General features: G+C 44.2%; 1 protein-coding gene across 1 annotated transcript; it reads left to right on the top strand.

Moving 5' to 3' along the window:
- The first annotated feature begins 831 nt into the window (after positions 1–831).
- LOC132461345 (heat shock 70 kDa protein 4-like) lies at positions 832–22,199 on the top strand. Its single transcript, XM_060056417.1, has 19 exons — positions 832–1,174; positions 2,593–2,650; positions 2,739–2,879; positions 5,612–5,734; positions 6,397–6,496; positions 7,092–7,225; positions 7,625–7,869; positions 8,202–8,278; positions 9,526–9,677; positions 10,439–10,545; positions 10,817–10,950; positions 11,527–11,699; positions 12,465–12,569; positions 13,395–13,550; positions 14,452–14,577; positions 15,145–15,252; positions 15,694–15,813; positions 16,938–17,099; positions 21,110–22,199. The coding sequence occupies exons 1-19, from the start codon at positions 1,068–1,070 to the stop codon at positions 21,305–21,307; spliced, it is 2,526 nt and encodes an 841-aa protein (XP_059912400.1). The 5' UTR covers positions 832–1,067; the 3' UTR covers positions 21,308–22,199.
- The last annotated feature ends 176 nt before the right edge of the window (positions 22,200–22,375 follow it).

Genomic DNA, 22,375 nt, shown 5'->3' with positions numbered 1-22,375 from the left:
AAAAATAAGTAGCAACGTAGATCACAATAATAAATAATATTAATAAAATAAAATATAGTAAGTAATAATAATATAGACTAAAACTATGGTAATAATTAATGAGTAATATTTAGCAATAACGTGTAGTAAAGTGTCAAGTTTAGTGTAAACCATTGGAACTTTGTGATTTACGTACATTTAAAATTGAACATGAAATATTTAAAGGCATATTTAAAAGAAGTTCAAGGGGATGATTGAAGTTGCATTAAATAAGGATTGGTCCTGTTTTAATTAGCTATCTTAATTGTCCCATTGTATTATATATATGTATTGAAATGTTGTTCTGGTTGTTCATTTGTGTTTCTGTTTTTATTTGTATGTTATCAAGGCATCATTGAAAAAGAGAGCCTGCTCTCAATGGCCTCCCCTGAATAAATAAATGTTAAATAAAGGAACAATTCAAATGTCCTTTTTGGTAATTGTAAAGATTATTACTGAAATTAAACTTTTGTGCAAGGAAAACTTAACAAAAAAGGCATGACAATCCTTAAGTTATTTGGACCTTACATTGAAAACAAATTGATTCATTGAGTCATTGAACTCAGAAACATGTTATCAATAGCTTCATTCGTTCATTGAAACAATATGATGATGAATCACTTCAATCCTGAACCTTCCATAATAGTCCAGAGTTATCTAGATTCTAGATAACCCTTGACGATTGTGGAATGTTCTAGTCTATAACATATCGCGATACTACACAGGGAGACTGCGAGAGTTGTGAAAACCCCCATGCTGCGCTCCATGTGTAGTACCGCGATACTACCATTTTCTAGATTAGAATATTGTAGTATCGCGATACTACACAGGGAGCATGAATTATGAACACCACCACGCTGCTCTCCGCCCTGCCTGCCCTCCCCTATACCGGCGAGCTGTCTGTGGATTATGAATAGAGGTGGTCTAACCTCTTTGAACGCAGCTCTATAAATAACCTCTAAGGCGTCTTCATTACTTTTCGGAGGAGTCAAATTATATTGTATTATTAACTTCATATTACAATAGAGAAAATTGCTGGTGCGTGAAAGATGTCAGTGGTGGGGTTTGATTTGGGCTTTCAGAGCTGTTATGTGGCTGTTGCCCGAGCTGGTGGGATCGAGACCGTTGCTAACGAGTACAGCGACCGATGTACACCGTAAGTATATCCTCTCAATGACTGATTTATAATCAAACGACACGAATACAGCAGAAACCTTTCTGAATGACTTCGAACACCGGGGCATTAGAGCATGCAGTCCGAGGCACGTGAATGTATCCACTGATGCTAGTTTATTGAAATGGCTATGTTGTTATCAGTGGTAAGGTAATTAACCATTGTTTTATGTTATTTACATTGCAGAACTATAATGTAATTGATCCAATAAATAAGAACCAGCCCAACTCGTTTGCTCAGCCCCGGTCTTTATTACTGTACGTAGTAGAAGTGGCTCGCATGTTTCCCCGGCCCTGCCCAGACGGGCGGTGTTAGTCAGGCCATCATTGGTTGCCAGAGCGAGGAAACGGGCGCCGACAGACCGGCACGAGCCGCGCTCCTCATCGCGCACCCCCCTTGCCTATGACGTCAACCGGCGGTCATTAGGGGGAATATTCTAGCATTATAGTAGCAATATTGAAATGCGTAAAACAGCGAGGTGCCGCCTACTAGGAATTGACCCGCCGATTGCGATAGTGCTAATTTTCTCCCCATTGTTTTTTTTTTTATGTGTAAAACACTGACTTGATATATACTACTTGTCTCCTTATCTAGATTTCCTTCTAAATACGATTTTTCCGAATCCTTGTATCTTCAGTTGGGTGAATAAAGTGCCCTTTTATGTAACTAAAGGCATCAATTCAACTTTAGGATAACTCGTCAGATCATCTTCATCAGCATGTTGGCTGACGAGGGGTGTTACGTTAGTGGATTTAGGAGAAACTCGTCCTCCAATCTCCTCAATCTTCAATTGTAATGAGGGGGAGAAAAGGCCCAAATCAATTACACGATAAAGGGTAATAATAGATAAAATGTTGCATATCAGAATTGGTACCCTAATATTAACTGTCTGGCGGAATATCATTCCATTAGCAATGTATTTTATTGGGGCCTTACTTGATTTAATGGCACCCTATCTTCTTGTTCATCCTGTTTTAAAGTTTTGCCTTGGTTTCTTTTTGCTTTAGGTAGTGGGTGGGTCACTCATGTGGGTCAGTCTCAAACTCTTTTGGGTATTCAATTCGTTTATGATTTAATACAAATATGCAATCACAGATTTAGATGACCATTATTGAAATATAGTATGTGATAAAACAATGATCGGCTTCTCATGCTTCATACTGTTGTGATTCTCAGCTTTGTATGGTATAGCAGAGTGATGTAACCAAAGGACTGCCTGATAGTAGGCCAGGGAGCACGTTGGGTTTACAAGACTATATAGTTGCATTTCAAATTCCCTTTGTATGTTATTTGCTGGCACTATTTTGTTGTTTTTGGTAAGAATTAACTCAATGTTGTCTGCCTAAACAGCTTTCCAAATGTTTCTAGATGATCTTTCAATACTTTTTGCTGTCTCTTAGGTCGTTCGTGTCATTTAGACCGAAGAATCGATCCGTCGGAGCAGCGGCAAAAAGCGAGGTAACAGACGAGCCCCACATCTCCTCATAGCGCTCTAAAGGTCTGCTGGTGATGGTGTTCAGCTCCCCGTGGTCCATGTTCCCCCCAGGTGGTGTCCAACTGTAAGAACACGGTGCAGGGCTTCAAGCGGTTCCATGGCCGGGCCATCTCGGACCCCTACGTCCAGTCAGTCAAGTCCAGCCTGGTGTACGACCTGGCCGAGATGCCCTCTGGAGCTACTGGCATTAAGGTGGGATGGATGGCTGATGCCTTGAAATTTGGTTTCATTAATTTCATTAATTAGTCCCAATCCCAAAGATCCCAACTGTTTTAAATGAAGTCTATGCATTGTTCCTGTAAGAATCATCAATGGTAAAATCAGGCACTATGTTGAGCCATTATAGCCATCTCAGAACCCCATTGTCAAATCACAAGTAGGGCCAGGCGATCTGGCAGAAAAAAAAAAAAAAATCCCAATTTATTTTCAAACTAATGGTAAATATTTGATTTCAACCTCAATCTTTTTTTCTGTACTTCACTAAACAAACGAAAAATACCTAAATATATTGTCCATCATTTGCAGCACCTTGAAGACCCTTTTTTCCCCAACTGTATAAATGGGGGCCAATGTTAATTTTTATTAGCTATTTTAGATTTAGTCTTACTGTGCGTTCACACCAAAAGCGAATCGAGCTGCCAAATCACCGGAAGTCATTCACTTTCTATGGGCAAGAGCGAACAAAGCGACACAAGCGTCAAACGCTACCAGCGGCATAAGGTGAGCGACCAGAGCGACCAAATAAAGTTGAAGACGGCTGAACTATATGCAAATTACTATGACGCGTTTCAGCGGCAAAACACTGACAGCCAATCGGAATGTAGACGCTCTTCCTTGCGTGGATCCCAGGGAACACCAAACACCGGCACTTTGGTTCCTACCTACTTTTTTGGTTCCTACTGAATTAATCGCGTCTGTAACTGGGCACCCGTTGTTGTACGATCCAAGCCTTTTTCATTTCAGTGATCGCAACAAAAAGGCTCTGGCCTGGGCGGAGGTTGGTTGGTCTGGTGTGTGAGTTAATGAAACGTTTGAGATTATTGTAAAATAGGCGCGATACATGCCTGCTAACCGAGATCTACCATACTAATCTTCCTTGCTCTGAATGGGACGATATCGTTTTCAAATATCGAAAATACATACGTTGTGCAAAGGAATAATACGTTGTGCAAAGGAATAATGCACGCATAATAATGCAATAATAATGCAAATGGATAATGCACGGAACAAACCTGTCACTTCAATGCAGTTTAATAGAGGATAGACAGCTGACAAATGACCATTTAGCAGACGCTTTTATCCAAAGCGACTTACAATTAGTACAAGTAAACCCTTTTTGTGCTGAACTTGCCATCATGTGGTTGTCGTCATTAACTCGCTGTCATTCTGAAATTGGGACATCACCAGCACCTGGCTGGGGTTCAAGCTGCGCACATCCCTCAACCAATTCAACTCATGACGGGGATGCATTTTGACAGACAGACTAGACGTACAATTGGGGGAAAATATCATGCATTTTGAATGTCCAGATGCCCTAGCACACCACTAAAATTGTTGTCCTGTCTCGTCTCGTCAAAGAAAACTAAACGTACATTTCTTCGTAGTTTTTAATCAAAGATCTATTTTTAGCTCGTCAACATCTCGTCTTAGTCATGAAAATAAGGTAGCTGACGAACATTTTACGTCATATTTTTAGTTAACGAAATGAACACTGATTGGGGGCATATATTTTGAGATGTGATAGTTCATCGCATCTGTGATTGCCTGCACCAGGGCCCATTCTTGTCATAATGAGTGACAAGTATGTTGAAAATGCAGCGATATGATCATGAGCAATTCTATCTAGAGAGAAAGTGAAATCCGCGAGTTGCTGATCTTGAGAGAGAAGGTGATGCAGTATTATTAAACAAAGACGTTGAAAGATGGTGCGATCTACGAGAGAGACACAGAGGAACTGTTCTTATGAGGCTTTTGTCAGGATCATATAGAAAGGTCAGCAAAATAAAGAATATGTTGGCGTTTTTTGCACTTTTGCACACGTAAATAGTTAATCGCATTTGTAGCCTACACTCAGACATTATTCTTATTATTATTATTATTCTTGCATGCGGGTGTCTTCATTCATAAAAAAATTAAGACGATGCAAATTATTCTAAAGAGGTCTAGACTCCGTGCGCAGCCCCGCCTTCTCCAGTGAACCAAGAAAGTCTGCGCCGTGAAAAACTGGATTTTTGATCAAACACTCAGCTTTGCTATCGCACCATCGTGAACCTCTTACCACCATATTTATTGTTTAATGGGGTGTTATGTTTATTGTTTAACCAGTTGCTACTGAAGAAAGGTTACATATTAAATGCGTATAAACTTAGCAATGTCTTCTTAATTTGTCTTTTATTTTCTTTTGAAAGACCAATAAGAGTACCGTTAAAGTACCGGATCAAGAAGCAGAATCAATAAGACTTAAAATCCTAATAGTACGCATCCCTAATTACTCCATTATAGCAACAGACTGAAGCCGGAAACCATAATGGAAGCTCCCATGGGCTCCATCCTACTTCTTGTGTGTTGCAATTTTCCCAATCTCTTGAAGAGATCTCGGAATAAATGTATTACATTATATATATTTATTAACTTATCATTTAATGCTTGACATTTATGAATAATTATGTTAAACATTGCCCACATTCAGCATATGAAGCTGAGAGTCGATTACATTTTTACATTTTTGAAACCCATCTAATATTCCATGTTAATTTATTCCAAATTCTAGGAGAATAAAGCATAGTGAAATGGGTAACTTTTCTCTTCGCCATGATATGGTTGATGCTTGGACATAAACATTTAGATTACCTTCTGCACCATTTTTCTATTATTATCATTATTGTGTGTGTGGAAGCCTTTGTTTGATATGTGGCCAAATGCAGGTGATGTACATGGAGGAGGAGAAGGTCTTCAGCATTGAGCAGATCAGCGCCATGCTTCTGACCAAGCTGAAGGAGACCGCGGAAAATGCGCTGAAGAAGCCTGTGAATGATTGCGTGATCTCTGTAAGCATTTTCCAGACACCTGCACCTTTCATCCAATCACCTCCATCCCAGTCGACACCTCTCAGCCGATCACCTCCCTCCCAGTCGATGCCTCTCAGCCAATCATCTTCCCTCCCAGAAGTTACCTGCCACCACTTTGCCAATCACCTTCCCTACCAGTAGACACCTGCCACCTCTCAGCCAATCCCCTCCCTGGCCTCTCAAGCTTCTAACGAGTTGATGGAGTGATATTGTGTTAATATATGTAGTGACAGCATTTTAATCTCGGATTTGCATTTGTTTGTCATGAAGCACTTGTTGTATCTGTAAAACATTATAAAATAAGTCTACAATTTAGGCTTTTTGGATAGACTGCGTGTGCTTCTAAACCCCTACTCGGCCCTGGAGGCGCTTCAGACATAATGTGTTAACATCTCTTATGTCATAAGCTAAACTTAGCTTGTTCTCTTGGATGACCATGTCTTTTGTTTTGGCATTCTCAGTAACTTGTGCGGTAATATTGTCCAGACACACTGCAATGGGGCCAATTGGAGAATCTAAAATAAACACATTTGCACATTTCATTCTTTAATTTATCATCTAATTTCTCGAACACTATGATCCACACTGAAAGCAACGCGTTGTGATGTGTTGTAAACGTTGTGCTTTGGCGTTCCTCCCAGGTTCCGAGCTTCTTCACGGACATTGAGAGGAGGTCTGTCATGGACGCGGCTCAGATCGCAGGCCTCAACTGTCTACGTCTGATGAACGAGACCACGGCAGGTAAACGGCAGGCCAGGGCATGAACCAGCTGCAATGTGTCAGTGAGTGTGATATGTAGAGTTGTTCCGAAACCGCATCGAGCTGGAGGAACGCTGTAGTAAATATTTAAGGCGCTGGTTCTCTAACGAAAAAAGTGGAGCGCATCAAGCCTGCGTGCATTAAAGCTGATTCAACCATTTAAATTGAACAGAAATACTTTGTTACAGTTTAATGTACAGTTAGTAATTCAATTGATTTTTTTTTTCTTTTTTTTTTTTTTTAAAACTACAAAAAGAATACATAAAAAAAAAAAATGATTCAACATAACTCTTGAGTCGCCCAGCTGGTGGTGGGGGGGGGCAATGACGTCGTCGTTTGCGTTTCAGACGTCCGCACGAATCCTAACACGAAACCGCATAGGTCCGGATATATTTGAAACCCCCCTGGGACCCATGGTTTCGGGCCACCGGATCCGCCGGCTCCGTGTGGACGGGGCCTTAGTCAAAAGAACAAACCCCACGCCGTGTTGGTCTGTTGGTTTAGCCTACCGATGGGCTGAAGTGGTCAACACTTCTTGCATTAGCAGCGTTAACGCTGTTCCTTCCTCCCCCGGCAGTCACTCTAGCCTACGGCATCTACAAGCAGGACCTGCCGGCCCCCGAGGAGAAGCCCCGCAATGTGGTGTTCGTGGACCTGGGACACTCCAACTTCCAGGTGTCCGTGTGTGCCTTCAACAAGGGGAAGCTCAAGGTACGCCCAGTGCTGAAGACTAACTCCGTGATGGCTTACTTTGGTCTGCTAAGTTGACAAAGTTAGTCATTTGGGATTCTGAAGCCGTAGCCTCTGGTGGCGATATCCGAGGAAGTAGACACACGGCGTGTTTGAAAAATTATAGTTTTCTACTTTAGGAAGTGTACTGCGATATGAGAAATACCGGGACCCAGTAAGAGGTGATTTAAGTGCCTTGTTTTCAGGGAATGGCAACTAGTTTGTAACGTCAATCAAGGGCTGGCGAAATCATTAGGATTTAATCAATAAATAATTTACGTATGTATGTATAAGCATAATAAAATGGCAATTGCCGTCACCATATGGTAACTCCTCATCCGAAGAGCCTACACTCAACTCTCCCCGCCGCTCTACGATCAGATCCTGGCGACGGCGTTCGACTCTGCGCTCGGCGGCAAGGAGTTTGACGAGGTGCTGGTGAGCCACTTCTGCGAGGTGTTCGGCCAGAAGTACAAGCTGGACCCGCGCACCAAGCCCCGCGCGCTGGTGCGCCTCTACCAGGAGTGTGAGAAGCTGAAGAGGCTGATGAGCGCCAACTGCTCGGACCTGCCGCTCAACATCGAGTGCTTCATGAACGACGTCGACGTCACCGGCAAGATGAACAGGTAGGCGCGCAGCTACCCACCAGCCACCTTTTGGGGGGCTTCTTTGTCTTTGATTGGTCAATGCATCGATTTGTCGTTGTATATAGTTATTGCAGAAATGCTTTCTATTCCATTACATTTTTCTTTTGATATTTTGGGGTTTTGTTTAATAGCGTCAGACTCTAGCTGTCACATATTTCTCTAGGCTCTGGCATTCATTTAGTGCCAATAAAAAGTCCTTGTGTATTTTGTACATTTTTATATGAAAGCCAAAGTGTGTGTGTGTGTGTGTGTGTGTGTGTGTTTATGTTTATGACCATCTTAATGACCATGTTCCTTCCTCTTGCCTCTAGGGCTCAGTTTGAAGAGATGAGTGCAGGGCTGCTGTCCAGAGTGGAAGCTCCCTTGCAAAGCGTCCTGGAACAAGCCAGTGAGTTGACAAGACACTGTGCTATCCCTAATGTCTCCCTCTCACACAAACACACGCGAGTAGGCACAAGTCTGATCCCATGAACGTGCCCATTCCTCAGGGCGTCTTTGCATGCCCTTTCATGTCTATGATCCGCAATGCTGAGCGATTTCAATGAATAATGCCGTCACGTAATGTTGGATCAGGGAGGAACTCTCTAAGAGATTATGTTTTTTAACGTGACAACCAAACTCTCAGCGCAACAGGAAGTCCACACATGATTGAAGGATGAAGTGATTATAATAAAGGAATATAACATTTTGTCTGTATAATCAGTTCTGAGTGTAGTATAGGGATAAGTGGAACTGTACAAGCCGGTCAGCTCCAACCACCGACTGTACAGATAGGCATACCGGAGAACCAGTAGACAGACCGAGAGAGGGTCGTAACATGAATGACTATGTATGAGCTCAGAATTTTGCTAGCAAAGCGCATTTACAGCTGAATGTGGCCTGAAATCTCCATAGATCTAACATGCCTGTGCAATGCTGTTTCTAATTGAGTGGAATTAGTTTCATGCGATGCCCACCGCGTGCTGTGTCCCCCCCCCCAGAGATGGTGCCGTACTTGACTTTACAATGCAGTGTGGCGGTCGATAAAAACATTGTTACATTTAGGGGGTTTGGCTGACGCTTTTATCCAAAGCGACTTACAACCATGCATTCACACATTCCCACATTCACACACCGACGGCGGAGTCATCCGACCACCAGCTCGTCAGGTGCTTGCTCAGGGACACCTCGACACTCGGATAGGAGGAGCCGGGGATCGAACCAGCAACCTTCCAGTTAGCACAGTCGACCCGCTCTGCCTGCTGAGCTACTGCCGCCCACATTGTAACTTGTAAATGTTCTGACAATTAAAAATTATGTTGGTATCATTTAAGGGCTATCATTTGAGCGTTAGAAATTGCTTAGCCATCCGTCACCTATTAATAAAGTAAATGAGCCGTGAGCATATCTGTTGGAGGTTGACTGCGCCTAGCTCTGTATTAGCCCCTTTGAGATTTTTACTTCAGCTTTTCTCTAACCTTATTGCTTTGGAGAATTCATCTTGCATGTCAATCACAGGCGTGTGAAATGCAATACTTCTCAATGGCGGAGAAACTTTTCGCTCTCTCTTAACATCTCCCGAAACTTGCCTGCAGCACTTTTTCGTAGCAATGTTCTTCACCCTTGGCTCGTCATTGTTTTGTTTCCTGTGTGCAGAGCTCAAGAAGGAAGACATCTATGCAGTGGAGATTGTAGGCGGTGCATCCAGAATGCCGGCCATTAAAGAGCGCATCAGCAAGTTCTTTGGCAAAGAGCTGAGCACCACGCTCAACGCAGACGAGGCTGTGGCCAGGGGATGTGCTCTTCAGGTGGGTCTGCACATGAGCACAGCACAGACCCGGAATTAATTGATTGGATTTTTTATACAATACATGAAACAGTACTTTGTGTCATACATTAAAATACTTAAATATTCAGAGATGACACAATAAATCCCAAAGGCTTATTTCCATTTTGGTCCCTGTGGGGTAGGAGAAGAGGGCAAGTAGCAGCAAATCACACATCAACCGTTCGAATAATTACAAACAAGTCACACACATAATAATTATCATTAAGACATGCCTTGGATTGGCGTCTAAGCCGTGTTTCAAAGCCTGTTAAAAACTGGCTATGTTTTTGAAGGACTTGAGTGTACCAGGTAACCTGTTCCGAAGGGTACTTCAATCAGAAGCCACCTCAAATTCAGTGGGCTAGCTAGATACAGAGCCTTTTTATAATGCATGCAGACTGTTGGAAGGTGAGCGCTGTTTGCCTAAGACAAATATTGGCCCACTCGCTGCCAGTTGTGTTCGGACGTCTCCCACATGGCACATTGAGAAATGTATCAGTCTGTCTGCTGCTTTCTGTCACGCTCATGTTGCAACAGTACAGTTTATGGGATGTTTTGATCCATAAGTGATGTGGTCCAAACCTCCCATGGTCTTCAGCAATAACAAATTCACGCCAAGCCCTCACACTTAATCATACCCTCAATGCAGTATTGTAGTTGCGTCCATCAACAAATGACAACTAAAGGTCTGTGCCTCCCCTTCTCCCCTTTCTTCTTCTTCTGTGTTCTGTATGTGTCCAGTGTGCCATCCTGTCCCCGGCGTTCAAGGTCCGGGAGTTCTGCATCAGCGACGTGGTGCCCTTCCCCATCTCTCTGAAGTGGAGCTCTGCAGTAGAGGAGGGTCTGGGGTAGGAACCCCCCATCCTCCCTTTCCTTGCCCTTAGTTGATCTCAGGGATGGCCCTGCTTGACAGATTGTACATGGTGGATCAATGAAGCCTGTTTGTGAATTTCATCAATGATTTATTTAGCAAACTGGTACTATGATTTAGTTTTGAATCTGAAGCTCCTCTGAAACTACCGATCTATCCTTCCCTCTAAACAGGATCCTGATGATCACTGGTGTACTTTGTGCTCGATGGATGATTGCATTGTTGTGGTTCATGTTGTCTGTCCGCAGTGACTGCGAGGTGTTCACCAAGAACCACGCCGCCCCCTTCTCTAAGGTGTTGACGTTCTACCGGAAAGAGGCCTTCCCTCTGGAGGCCTACTACAGTGACCCCAAGGGCCTGCCTCACCCCAACGCCACCATAGGTACCCAACTACAATAATCAACACTCACAGGGCTGTAGGGTGTGGGTTTGGCCTCACACCACCACCACAATAGACACCCAACCACCGGCACACAGCGTGGACACGCGTTCACTGCGGTTAAGGGTGGGCCTCACCCCTCACCCCACCATCATAGGTACCCAACCACCGAACACAACGTCGGTGGGCCTCCCCCCCCCCCCCCACCACCACCACCATAAGGCGTCTCCGACTGAGGGACTTCTTGGAAAGCGGCTCAGTGTTTTGGCTAAGCCCATTCATTTAGTTCCCCTCTGAGTTCGTTCCCATACATGAACCTTTGTTGCGGCTACCCAACATATTTCAAATGTGATGTAATTAGTTCTGCGACACTATGTCTTGCGCGATTATTCATTTATTGTCAATTATAAAAAATAAAAAAAAATATTACAGTGACCGGAGTTCGATTCCAGCCCCTGATCTTTAGCTGCATGTCCTCCCCTCTCTCTCTCCCATGCCTTCCTTTCTTACTGGATTAAACCTTCACAAAGAAGGGACTTTCAGTAAGGTGAATGCATGCGCTCCTCTGCCCGGTTGCAGGCCACTTCGTGGTGCAGAAGGTGGTCCCGCAGGCGTCGGGCGACTGCTCCAAGGTCAAGGTCAAGGTGCGCGTCAACGTGCACGGGGTGTTCAGCGTGTCCAGCGCCTCTCTGGTGGAGCTGCTCAAACCGACGGAGGGGGAGGAGCCCATGGACACGGACCACAACGACAAGGTGGTGCCACAGTAGAACTCGCCTCATGTTTAATTTATTTAGCTTTCCTGAAAGCATTGTCCATCTCTGCACATTGTTGATATTGGACTATAATTATATATATTTATATTGATTTGTTTTCCCAGACCATTATTGACCTTTGACAACAGAATGACAAATACGTGTTTGTGCGTGTGTGTGTGTGTGGGGGGGGGGACTATTTATTTAGTCAAAGGTCTGACTAAATAAATATTGAGAAAGACACACCTTCCTAAAAATGTGACTAGTAAGGTGTACTTATAAGCTTTACAACACTCTAAGTGTTGAGTGTTACTGTGACTGGATCAGACGTGCTACTTGACATCCTACTGTTTCTTTGATGTGCACCCTTTTCACACAAGCACCGTCATTGGACAAACACGGTGTCCTCATAACACTCATTATGGGTCTTCTCCTTTGATGCACCAGGGTACGGCTAGTAGACCAAATGAGCGAGGATTAGGCTACTGGCCGTGCTCCAAAGCACATCAAAGTAATACACTAGTAATGTGTGGAACGGGCGCCACCTGTCCTACCATGACTCTTCTGTGAAAAGGCCGGTCATCTAATTAACGACCAGCACAGCCAGAGCTGGATGAATAAGCCTCAATCCTCATCTTCAGAACCGATTATCCGGGGTGGGGTCGTGGGGGCAGCAGCTCTAGCTTCAACTGACAGCATAATGTTATCATGGTGGTGTGCCATCCCAGTATACGCGATCCATAACATAACGGTGGATGTTTTCAGAACAAAATGCAGGTGGACCAGGAGGAGCAGAAGGCTGCAGGTGACGTTGCCGGAGACGCCACGCCGGAGGGGGGCGACATGACGGACGGGACCGGACAGAACCAGGTCCGCCGGGCTCCGCATAGTATAAGACCTTAGGGTTTTAATTCATAGGAATGTGATGATCCGTAGAGAAGTACTACTGTAGAATGACACCAGACAACATTCATTCAAACAACAATCATCGCGTATAGCTCACGAGGCGGATCTATACCAAAGCGGTTTCTTTATTGTTGGTTCTGTGTCTGGTTGTCGGACCTCACATTCCCATGTGGTTTTCTGAGGCTTTTGTTTTTTAAGAGACAACTCACACCTGTTCAGTGTTTAGACATTCCTGCCCTGCGTCAGTAATCATGGTGTCTTAATGCTTTTAAAAATAAAGTGTACATTTTTATATTGGGTTTCAAAATAGTGTGCGGAAGGCATGAACTCTTTGTCTCAGTGCTTCAAGCGAGAACGTCTCTGAGCATATATTCCGTTGAGCCGAAGTGGTTTTATATCTCTTTGACTCACAGCCAGTGAAGCTCACTTGAATAACATAACAGCACTTTTTTTTTTTTTCACACTCGCCCACAATTGTGCTTCATTCACAATATGTATTTGTCAAATAGTTTCGATAATAAGGCAATGACTAAAATACTAAGAATCACTCTTAATGATTGATATTTTGGATTTGGATATTATGATAATAAAAATGTCCAAATATTTCCAAAGGAAGTAAGGGTAGGCCACCTCAGCAAATGGTTTGAACGCAGAAACGAATTATTGGGCGTGTTGAGTTCTTCATGGTCAGTCGAAATGCTCCTATCTGCTCTATAGTGTGTTTGTGTGTGTGTAGCACTGATATGCCCCAGGATCGTCATAGGTCACATGTCTCTTCCGCACCCTCAGGCGTCGACGGAGGAGAGCAAGCAGGAGAAGAAGGCGGAGCAGCCTTCACAGGCCAAGAAGCCCAAAGTGAAGACAAAGACTGTGGAGCTGCCCATCGAGCACAAGCCGGAGTGGCAGTTGTCCAATGAAACGCTCAATCTGTTTGTGGAGAATGAGGTAATGCACAAGCTCCATGTTCCCTAGGTACCCTGGTGTTATTTTGGCAAAAACAACTATAAATTACTTTAAGTGTTTTTAGTTTTTTTTGCACAAAGCCCAAACCATTCTCCTGAACAGTGCTTCTGAATTGGCTTTGTTGCTCAAGCCGTGACTTGATTTTGTTTTTAATCACTGCCCTATTTTTGTGTCTGTTTGTATGTATGAGTGTGAGATCACACACCATATCTTGATCCATGAGGGTGTCTGCACTGGCACCAGTTTGCTTGCATGTCAAGTAGAAAATGTAAACAAATGGCTACAAGAAGCTGGTTTAGCATCAGGCTTAGAGAAGTTGAAAGACTGCCTCCTTCTGGCTAATTACATCATTTTGATGCGCGACCACACTTGTTTTTAAAAAATACATAAATGTTTATTTATAGATAGCTAGAGCTAGTTAAACAGCCTTTGCAGTTGCTTTATTTCTGACGGCGTAATTCGATTATGAGGAACATTCACCATGTTTGTCAGTAGTCCAGGCATATGTTGAATTAACCTGCCATGGCTGTACTGAGTTGTAGAAATAAATAGATGAACACTTTATTATACCTTTATTAATAAAGCATTCACAAGTTGCTAATTATGACGTAAATAGTTATAACTACATTATTCATTCATTGTACATTATTAATGAAATGAGTATGGTAGATTTATTTATATGGTTCAAATAAACGATAAATAAATAGATAATACTACTTATTCATAGAGGTTCTGCAAAATAACTTATTCCAGTGTATTGCTCGCAGCTAGGCCTATTGTCTACTGATCATTTAATCGTGTTTTATTAAGGATATCTTGGTCAGCTAATAAACACTGGGCTTCTCATGTGTGTCTCCAATGGCGTGTGGCGTGTGTCTCTCAGGGGAACATGATCATGCAGGACAAGCTGGAGAAGGAGCGCAACGACGCCAAGAACAATGTGGAGGAGTACGTGTACGAGATGAGGGACAAGCTGCACGGCCGCCTGGAGAAGTTCGTCAGCCCGGCGGTGAGTCCCGACCCTGCGTCGCTTCTAGTAAAGATCCCATGTCATGCTTTTTTTTAGGGATCATAATTACATTTGGGGTTACTACTACAATAGGGTTACATGCCTGGATGTTAGAAATGCCCCCTTATTACACACGCACACATCTCTGCAAAACCAATTTCAAACTCTGAACACTAGGTACTTGATACTTTAGTGTTTCATACACCACTGGGTCTCGTTGACTCCCCCACTGGACCAAAAATGTCAAATTGGTGCCAAAGTATTCGGATTCTGTGCCAATTCCCGAATACGAAGCAAAGGATAATTCCTATTCCTTATGATATAATATTTTCTCTGTCTAAGGATTCTGTCCAGTACTTCTGCATTTGACCAAATGCCGCATCTCGGATTAATAAAGTATAGTTTACCTGATGTGTAGACTTAACATTACGGTCAGAATCTCCGGTAATCAGGACACTTTAATGTTATTTTGTAGATTTTAAACTATACATACCTTTTGAAGGATTTTTTGATTTCTTATTATTTCAACTCTTATTGTTAATGGTTAATGTTTCCCTGTAACCCCAGGACCGGGATTCCTTCTCCTCCAAGCTGGAGGCCACAGAGAACTGGCTGTACGAGGACGGCGAAGACCAGCTGAAGCAGGTCTACATCGATAAACTGGCTGAGCTGAAGGTAGAGCACGCAGCAAACACTAAACATGCACTACGTGTTTAACTGTAATGACGGTAGCTTTTACACTGTCGCGGTGTAATGGGGCCACGTTGTGATCTAGTACTACCGAGGGCGGCGTTTGGCTCAGGAGGTAGAGCAGGTTGACGGGTAACCGGCAGGTTGCTAGCTCGGTCGGCAGACACCTCACCCGACTGCTCCCGACGAGCTTGCTGTTGCCTCGTGTTGTTGACTCCACCCTCTGTGTGTGTGTGTGAACGTGTGCATGAATGGATGAATGTTAGGCAATATCGTAATGCGCTTTGAGTGGCCACTGGTTAGAGAAGCGCTGTATAAATATACATCCACATTATGTTCATATGAAAGTACTTTCACATAACTCCACGCGTCTATTGTGTCCAACGAGATCGAGAGTCTAACGCCGTTGTCCCCCGTTGTCACCAGCAACTCGGCCAGCCCATAATGGAGCGGTACATGGAAGCCGAGGAGGCGCCGAAGGCTTTTGCAGACCTGGGCAAACAGATCCAGATGTACATGAAGCTGGTCGGCGCATACAAGGCCAAGGTTAGCGCTCGTCCAAGGGTTGGGATTCTAATGCCGCTTTTCCACTGCATGGTACCAGCGCGACACGACTCGACTCAGCTCGCATTTTTTGCGTTTCCACCGCGGTACCATGGTATCTGGTACCTGAAGTGGCTGCTTTTTCTAGTCCCGCCTCGCTCTAGGTTCCAAGCGAGCTGAGCCGATGCTAAAAGGTGACGTCGGCAGACGGCCGGCCACTGATTGGCCAGAGTGTGACGAAGTCACGAGAGCGACATGGCAACCATGCTGGTAACAGCCATAGCAGCGCCGCAGCCAACATATATTCCACTTCTCCAACTTCTTCAACATGCCAGCTAATAATAGTAATGTTATCGATGTCCTCCATTGTTGTTATGTGGGTTCTGTCCATGTGTGGGTTGCGTATTTGTTGTTTGCGTCGCGTACAAAAATACGTCACGGCCCTTTCGCGCAGCCGACCCCGCCCACGTCCAGGAGGTACTATCTGCGGTGGAAAAGGACCCGTGCTGCTACCGTGTCGAGTCGAGTCGTGTCGTGTCGTGTCGAGTCGTGTCGTGTCGAGTCGTGTCGTGTCGTGTCGAGCTACATGTGCGGTGGAAAAGCGGCATAAGTGGTGAACCAGGCAGTGGACTTATTTGCTGGTTCTGTAAGCAAACAAAATGCCTTTTCTGTTAATTTATTCATGTGGATTAGGGGTTATGTTGGGAAAAGGAACATGCTGCATAGATACTACATAATATTTGAAGGCTAATAGGAAATGCTTCTTGCTGCATGAAGTAGACCAAAAGCTTAATATATTATTAGTGCTCTGTGGTTGTCGGCGGAGCACCCTGCCACCCTCAAAGCCTGGTGCAGCTCTGCGATAAGATAACAAACTGGACACTTTGTCCAAGCGGGCCCCCTAATTTTCCATTTTGTCTCAGGTATATCAGGGAGAGTTATTATTCGGTACTGTTGCTCAATATTCTCTCATAACACTTTTATCAATTGGTCTAAATAGTGTGTGTGTGTGTGTGTGTGTGTGTGTGTGTGTGTGTGTGTGTGTGTGTGTGTGTGTGTGTGTGTGTGTGTGTGTGTGTGTGTGTGTGTGTGTGTGTGTGTGTGTGTGTGTGTGTGTGTCTGTCCAGGACGAGCAGTACGCGCACCTGGACGAGCTGGAGATGACGCGGGTGGAGAAGCAGGTGGGCGACGCCATGGCCTGGATGAGCGACAAGATGAACCAGCAGAGCAAGCAGGACCCGACCAAGGAGCCCGCCGTCCGAGTCTTCGAGGTCCAGGCCAGAACCAAGGTGAGCAGCAGCAGCAACACATCCATGCCGGAATTTGATAGCTAGTTAGATGAGATGAGAGTAAATCTCAGGGGCTATATTCGTCCGCTTGAATTCTGTAGATCTGCAAAAAAAACATGTATTGTGTGGGAGGGGGGGGGGGGGGGGGGGGGTGTTGGCAGAAGAGTAGACCAATGGGAGGCAGAGAAGTGCGGGCCATGACTTCGAGGAAGTGGAGGCTGCTCCAGTGAAGAGAGGGAGGAAGATCCTCCTTAACATTGTTGAGAATAAAAAGATTTAGAGTGCCCAAACTAATGCTTTTGTATATGAAATGTTTGTTTCCCTGGGTCAAGGGACCTTGGCACCCCCTATCGCCTATCGAAAATGACTGCTTGAGGACGTTCCTCCCTCAGCCTCCATTGACTCATTTTCCCGGCTGCGCTATGAACCAATAAGCAGGAGCCGTTGCTGTGGAGCAGCCCGGAGGGAGGGGTTATCCCTCAAGTCTAGGCTATGAGAACCAAGGAACCCGCTCAGTCGTATGCTTCGTTTCCACCGACCGGTGCGCTACTGTTCGTTGAGGCACAGTGCGGCTCTGTCCGCCTATATATCCGTTTCCACCGAACGTTGCGGTTCGGTTCGCTTATATTGCCGTTTTCACCGCCAAAAGTTGGGCACGGTCCTTAAATAAACGCGCTGAGCCTACCTATTTTTTGACACACCTCCGTTGGGTTACCAAGCCATCTGAAAGGGTGACGAAAACGTGGAGCTACACCCGCCGTTATTCTGAAATCACTTAAAGAATATCCCGTTTGGTATGATCAGGTCACCAATATCTTTGCAACACAAACAGCGAGGAGGATTGACAATCCCCTCAATCTTAATTGGCTTAACACCATGACTTAACTGGCTTAACACCAACACACAAAAACATTCTGAAGCATCCATTAACATGCATTTTAAATGGTATCACTTTTTGGTCTTGCGTCTTCATTTTTATTAAAACAATTGTAGCTGAAAATAAACATAGCCAAATTACAACCAATAGCTTCAGTCATTGAGTGCAATGATGGGCCCAGAATTTTTCATTTAGTTTTCACAAATCAAGAGTAGGCCTGATTTGAATAATGGGCTTTGCATCCTTTCCTTCTGCCCTTGTAGTCACAGACATGCTGCCCACCAGCTGGGGCAACATGCTGCCACTGGTGGCTTTGTATCAATTTTATTCACATATTAACCCCCTGAAACAACTTGAGTCTCACATACTTATGCCACCATACGCCACTAACAGTGCAAGCAGGCCAATGGCAACCAAGCGCGCTGTCCTTCCTCCCTCCCTTCGACTACTAGCCAATGAGTGGCAGAGTAGGGCGGGTCATGACTTCGACTACTAGCCAATGAGTGGCAGAGTAGGGCGGGTCATGACTTCGACTACTAGCCAATGAGTGGCAGAGTAGGGCGGGTCATGACTTCGACTACTAGCCAATGAGTGGCAGAGTAGGGCGGGTCATGACTTCGACTACTAGCCAATGAGTGGCAGAGTAGGGCGGGTCATGACTTCGACTACTAGCCAATGAGTGGCAGAGTAGGGCGGGTCATGACTTCGATTACTAGCCAATGAGTGGCAGAGTAGGGCGGGTCATGACTTCGATTACTAGCCAATGAGTGGCAGAGTAGGGCGGGTCATGACTTCGACTACTAGCCAATGAGTGGCAGAGTAGGGCGGGTCATGACTTCGATTACTAGCCAATGAGTGGCAGAGTAGGGCGGGTCATGACTTTCCCCTCTGTCTGCTAAACTCTGCTGCTGCTGACAGACAGTCTTGTGCCGCTCGTTTGCTCACGTAAACTGCTAGCTCCACTTCCAGGCAGTGTGGAGAACGCACTCACTGTGAGCAACATGCATTTATGCAGGGGATAAGGTGAGCTTGTCAACTTAAAGAGACATTGAATCTACTGTTTTAGCTGGAATTCCAACGCTGAGATTAAAGATGTTTTCGATTTGAGAGTTTTAGAAAAGAGGGAGGCTTGTTATACTCATGGTTATGAACTAAGAAAATGTGATATGTTTTTAGTTCAATTACAATTAGGGCATTCAGCAGACGCTTTTATCCAAAGTGACTTACATCGGTTAATACACACATTGACACACCGACGGCAGAGTCAACCATGCAAGGCGACAGCCAGCTCGTCAGGAGCGGTTAGGGTTAAGTGTCTTGCTCAGGGACACATCAACACTCAGCTAGGAGGAGCTGGGGAGCAACCTTTCAGTTACAAGACAACTGCTCTACCTCCTGAGCTAAGCCGACACAACGTCGTTGTGTTACTGTTATGACTTTTATAATGAGCAAAGTTGTGTGTAAAATACACAACATATTGTAGCAATATTACTTTAGGTGTCCTGGATGCAGGGCCGACGGACTGCGGGGGAAAGTGAGGCAGTCGTGGGGGGGCCCAAGGCAGAGGGGGGGCCCATGGCAATTAAAAAAAAAGATATATATATATATTTTGAATTATCCACCAGCCCATTGTGTTAGGAGTCGCACACGGCCCCCCCCCCCCCGTCAACAATTGTTCTCTACCCCCCCCCCCCCCGTCAGCGATGTCCAAGCCTGACACCCGGCATCTTTAAATACCAGCATCAGTGTTTAGTCAACAATAGTGATTGATTATTGATCAACAAGGAAGGAAACTCAAGCCAAGCCTTTGTGTCGTGTGGATAAGTACGTCACTGCAGTTTTGCTCATGTGTCTATTGCCGACCCGCCCACGTTGAAGAGGTAATTTATTCTAGGTGGAAACACGACGTGCCTGTAAGTAAACCAAGTCGTGCCACGCTTATTCATAGCGAGTTGAGTTGAGGGGTATTCCATCAACCAAGCTAAAGGCAAAGCCGGGCTTATTTCGCTTACCCTTGCTACTTTCAGCTAGAGTTGCGTTCCATTAACGTGACTTGAGGGAATCTATGCTAAGTGGCCATTTATCCGACCAAGCTAACCTGGTCGGTACCAGGCTAACTGTCGGGCTTACTTGATCGTTGCTTCAGAGAAGTCCATCTGTCGGAAACAAGTGTACCATCAGAATGTTCTGCCAAGCCTAGTCCTCACGATTTTGTCATAAATGTACATATTATGAAGTACAAACAGCCTATATTTTCACTAAGGGTCTAAGATTAAATGATGCAGATAAAATAATTAAATGAATTGATATCTATTATCCAGGTTATTTTCTTAAACATTTTCAGACAAATACGTATATGTATTATATCAAATCAGGGAACCAACAGTTGGATGAGTGGTCTAGCATCTGCCCTTTGAAACGGGCTACCCGAGTTCGCGTCCTGAGTGCGTTGTTGAATTCTTGGCGTTGGCTTATTTTTGTAATTACCTTTTATATCAGAGAAATTAGGCCAAACAAATTAATTTTTATAGAATAAATATGTCTTCAAATATCCCTAGAACCCAAATCTAACTTGCAAAAAACCCTGGTAAAGTTAATGATAATGTTACTGATAGTGAAGCCTTTGTCACAATGACAAAGACAGTGCTGCATGGGAAATTGTCAGCCACATAAATTCCATTCAGGATAGTTTCTCGGCAGGCAGCCGAGACCACCTCTGTTGAGATAAATACTATGCTTGGTCAATTTAGAATATTCAAGGAAATGGAAAATGAAAGGCATGAAAAGTTGTTTGATTTCTCTAGAAATCCTTCCTAAATGACTAATTAGGTGGGGATTGAACCCCGGACGACCGTGAGCAAGTCCGACACGTTACCTCGAGACTATCGCCCTGATTACAAAGCTACGGTCAATAATAAATTCATTAAATTCATTCATACAATTGTCTTGGACTAACCTGAGCAAGGCGCTGCTGAACAGCGTTGATGGAACGGCTTTAGCCTCAAGTGGAAGTTGGCGTTAGTTCTAACCGGGCTTAATCAACCAAGCGCCACTATCGTTAGCGTCGGTGGAAAAGTACCACAAGTGTCAGAAATGCTAAACTTTCTTCGCACTCTGCTTTCCTCGTCTCCAGGAGCTGTACACATCCTGTAACCCCGTGGTGTCCAAACCCAAGCCCAAGGTGGAGCTCCCCAAGGAGGAGCAGACGGCCAACGGCCCGGTCAACGGCCAGCCCGAGGCAGAGGAGGCCGGGGAGGGGACACCCGCCACCGTGGACGCTGAGCAGGAACCCACGGACAGCGCCAAGGTCCCCCCGATGGACATTGACTAACTGATGTACTCCTTTTTGTTTTTCTTTTGTTTATGACCTCCCTCCAGCTCTTCTCCAGACCAGTCGCCTCGTCTCCATCTTGTTCTTCTGAGAATGTTTTTCGATCAAACCGTAGCTTCTTCTCTGTTTTTCTTTTTCTGTTTTCTCCCGAAGACTTAAGAAAGAGAAGAGGAAGAATGGCGGGAGCATTGTGTTAAACAAATATATATGTATAGGTATATATCTGTGTTTGGGCCTTCTCAGCATGTTATCGCTCTGTTGTTTTGCTGTCGAAGAACACAACAATCTCACATATTACTAATACTGAAGTGAATGGCATAAAAGTGGTGAGCGTGAGATGAAACCTGCATTCTGTGTGTTGCTTTGGCAGACAGTTGCAAAAATGATTTTACTCCGTCTCAATATTGCACTTAAGCTAAGAATGTTTAATTCTCAGAACGTTCATATCTAACATTACTAGGTTTATGCTGCAAGATTTGTGATAATATTAAATATTTCGGTATGTCTTGAATGGAAAAATGTAAAAGAAAAATCCAGTTCTGATATTACCTTTGTTGTACATTGGCACTGTTATTTTTTTTCTCATTAGGAAATCATAAAGAATATATAAATGCTGGATTGTAAAGTATTTAGTGCAGAAAAAATTGAGAACTTAATCAAGTTTAACAGTTTTCACTCAACCGGTAAGGAACTAATTCTTTGAGTTACTAACGCATAGTATTTCAACGTAGTTTGGTTTTCCTCTTTCAAAACGATGGTCATAGGGCTATTTCTCTGGGTTAGCCTGGTATTTTTTTTCTACTTGACAGCAGTGGTGATGCTAGTCCAACAGAACGCCAACTGGCTGTGTTGTTGTTGCCAATAAATGCTAATTAAATATTGACAATTTCCATGTCTTGGGAATTATTGTGAATTTATAACGTGGGATCGGAGAAGCATCTAAAGAAGTATCTGAGCATTAGAATATTAATCAATATGTGTATCTATCACACATTTATACTTCCATATATAATTATTGTAAATATATTACATTGATTTACATCGTTATGGAACCCATATTTTTGTATA

Source organism: Gadus macrocephalus, chromosome 7 (assembly GCF_031168955.1).
Source record: "Gadus macrocephalus chromosome 7, ASM3116895v1".
NCBI classification, from domain to species: Eukaryota; Metazoa; Chordata; class Actinopteri; order Gadiformes; family Gadidae; genus Gadus; species Gadus macrocephalus.
Note: the sequence above shows the minus strand (reverse complement) of the source record. Positions and strands in the feature narration are given on the sequence as shown.

Bases quoted from the DNA above. Each gene is read 5' to 3' on its own strand.
- LOC132461345 (XM_060056417.1), top strand. From the start codon at position 1,068: ATGTCAGTGGTGGGGTTTGATTTGGGCTTTCAGAGCTGTTATGTGGCT. The intron at 2,880-5,611 runs GTGGGATGGATG...GGCCAAATGCAG, and splicing joins CTGGAGCTACTGGCATTAAG to GTGATGTACATGGAGGAGGA. The intron at 9,678-10,438 runs GTGGGTCTGCAC...GTATGTGTCCAG, and splicing joins CCAGGGGATGTGCTCTTCAG to TGTGCCATCCTGTCCCCGGC.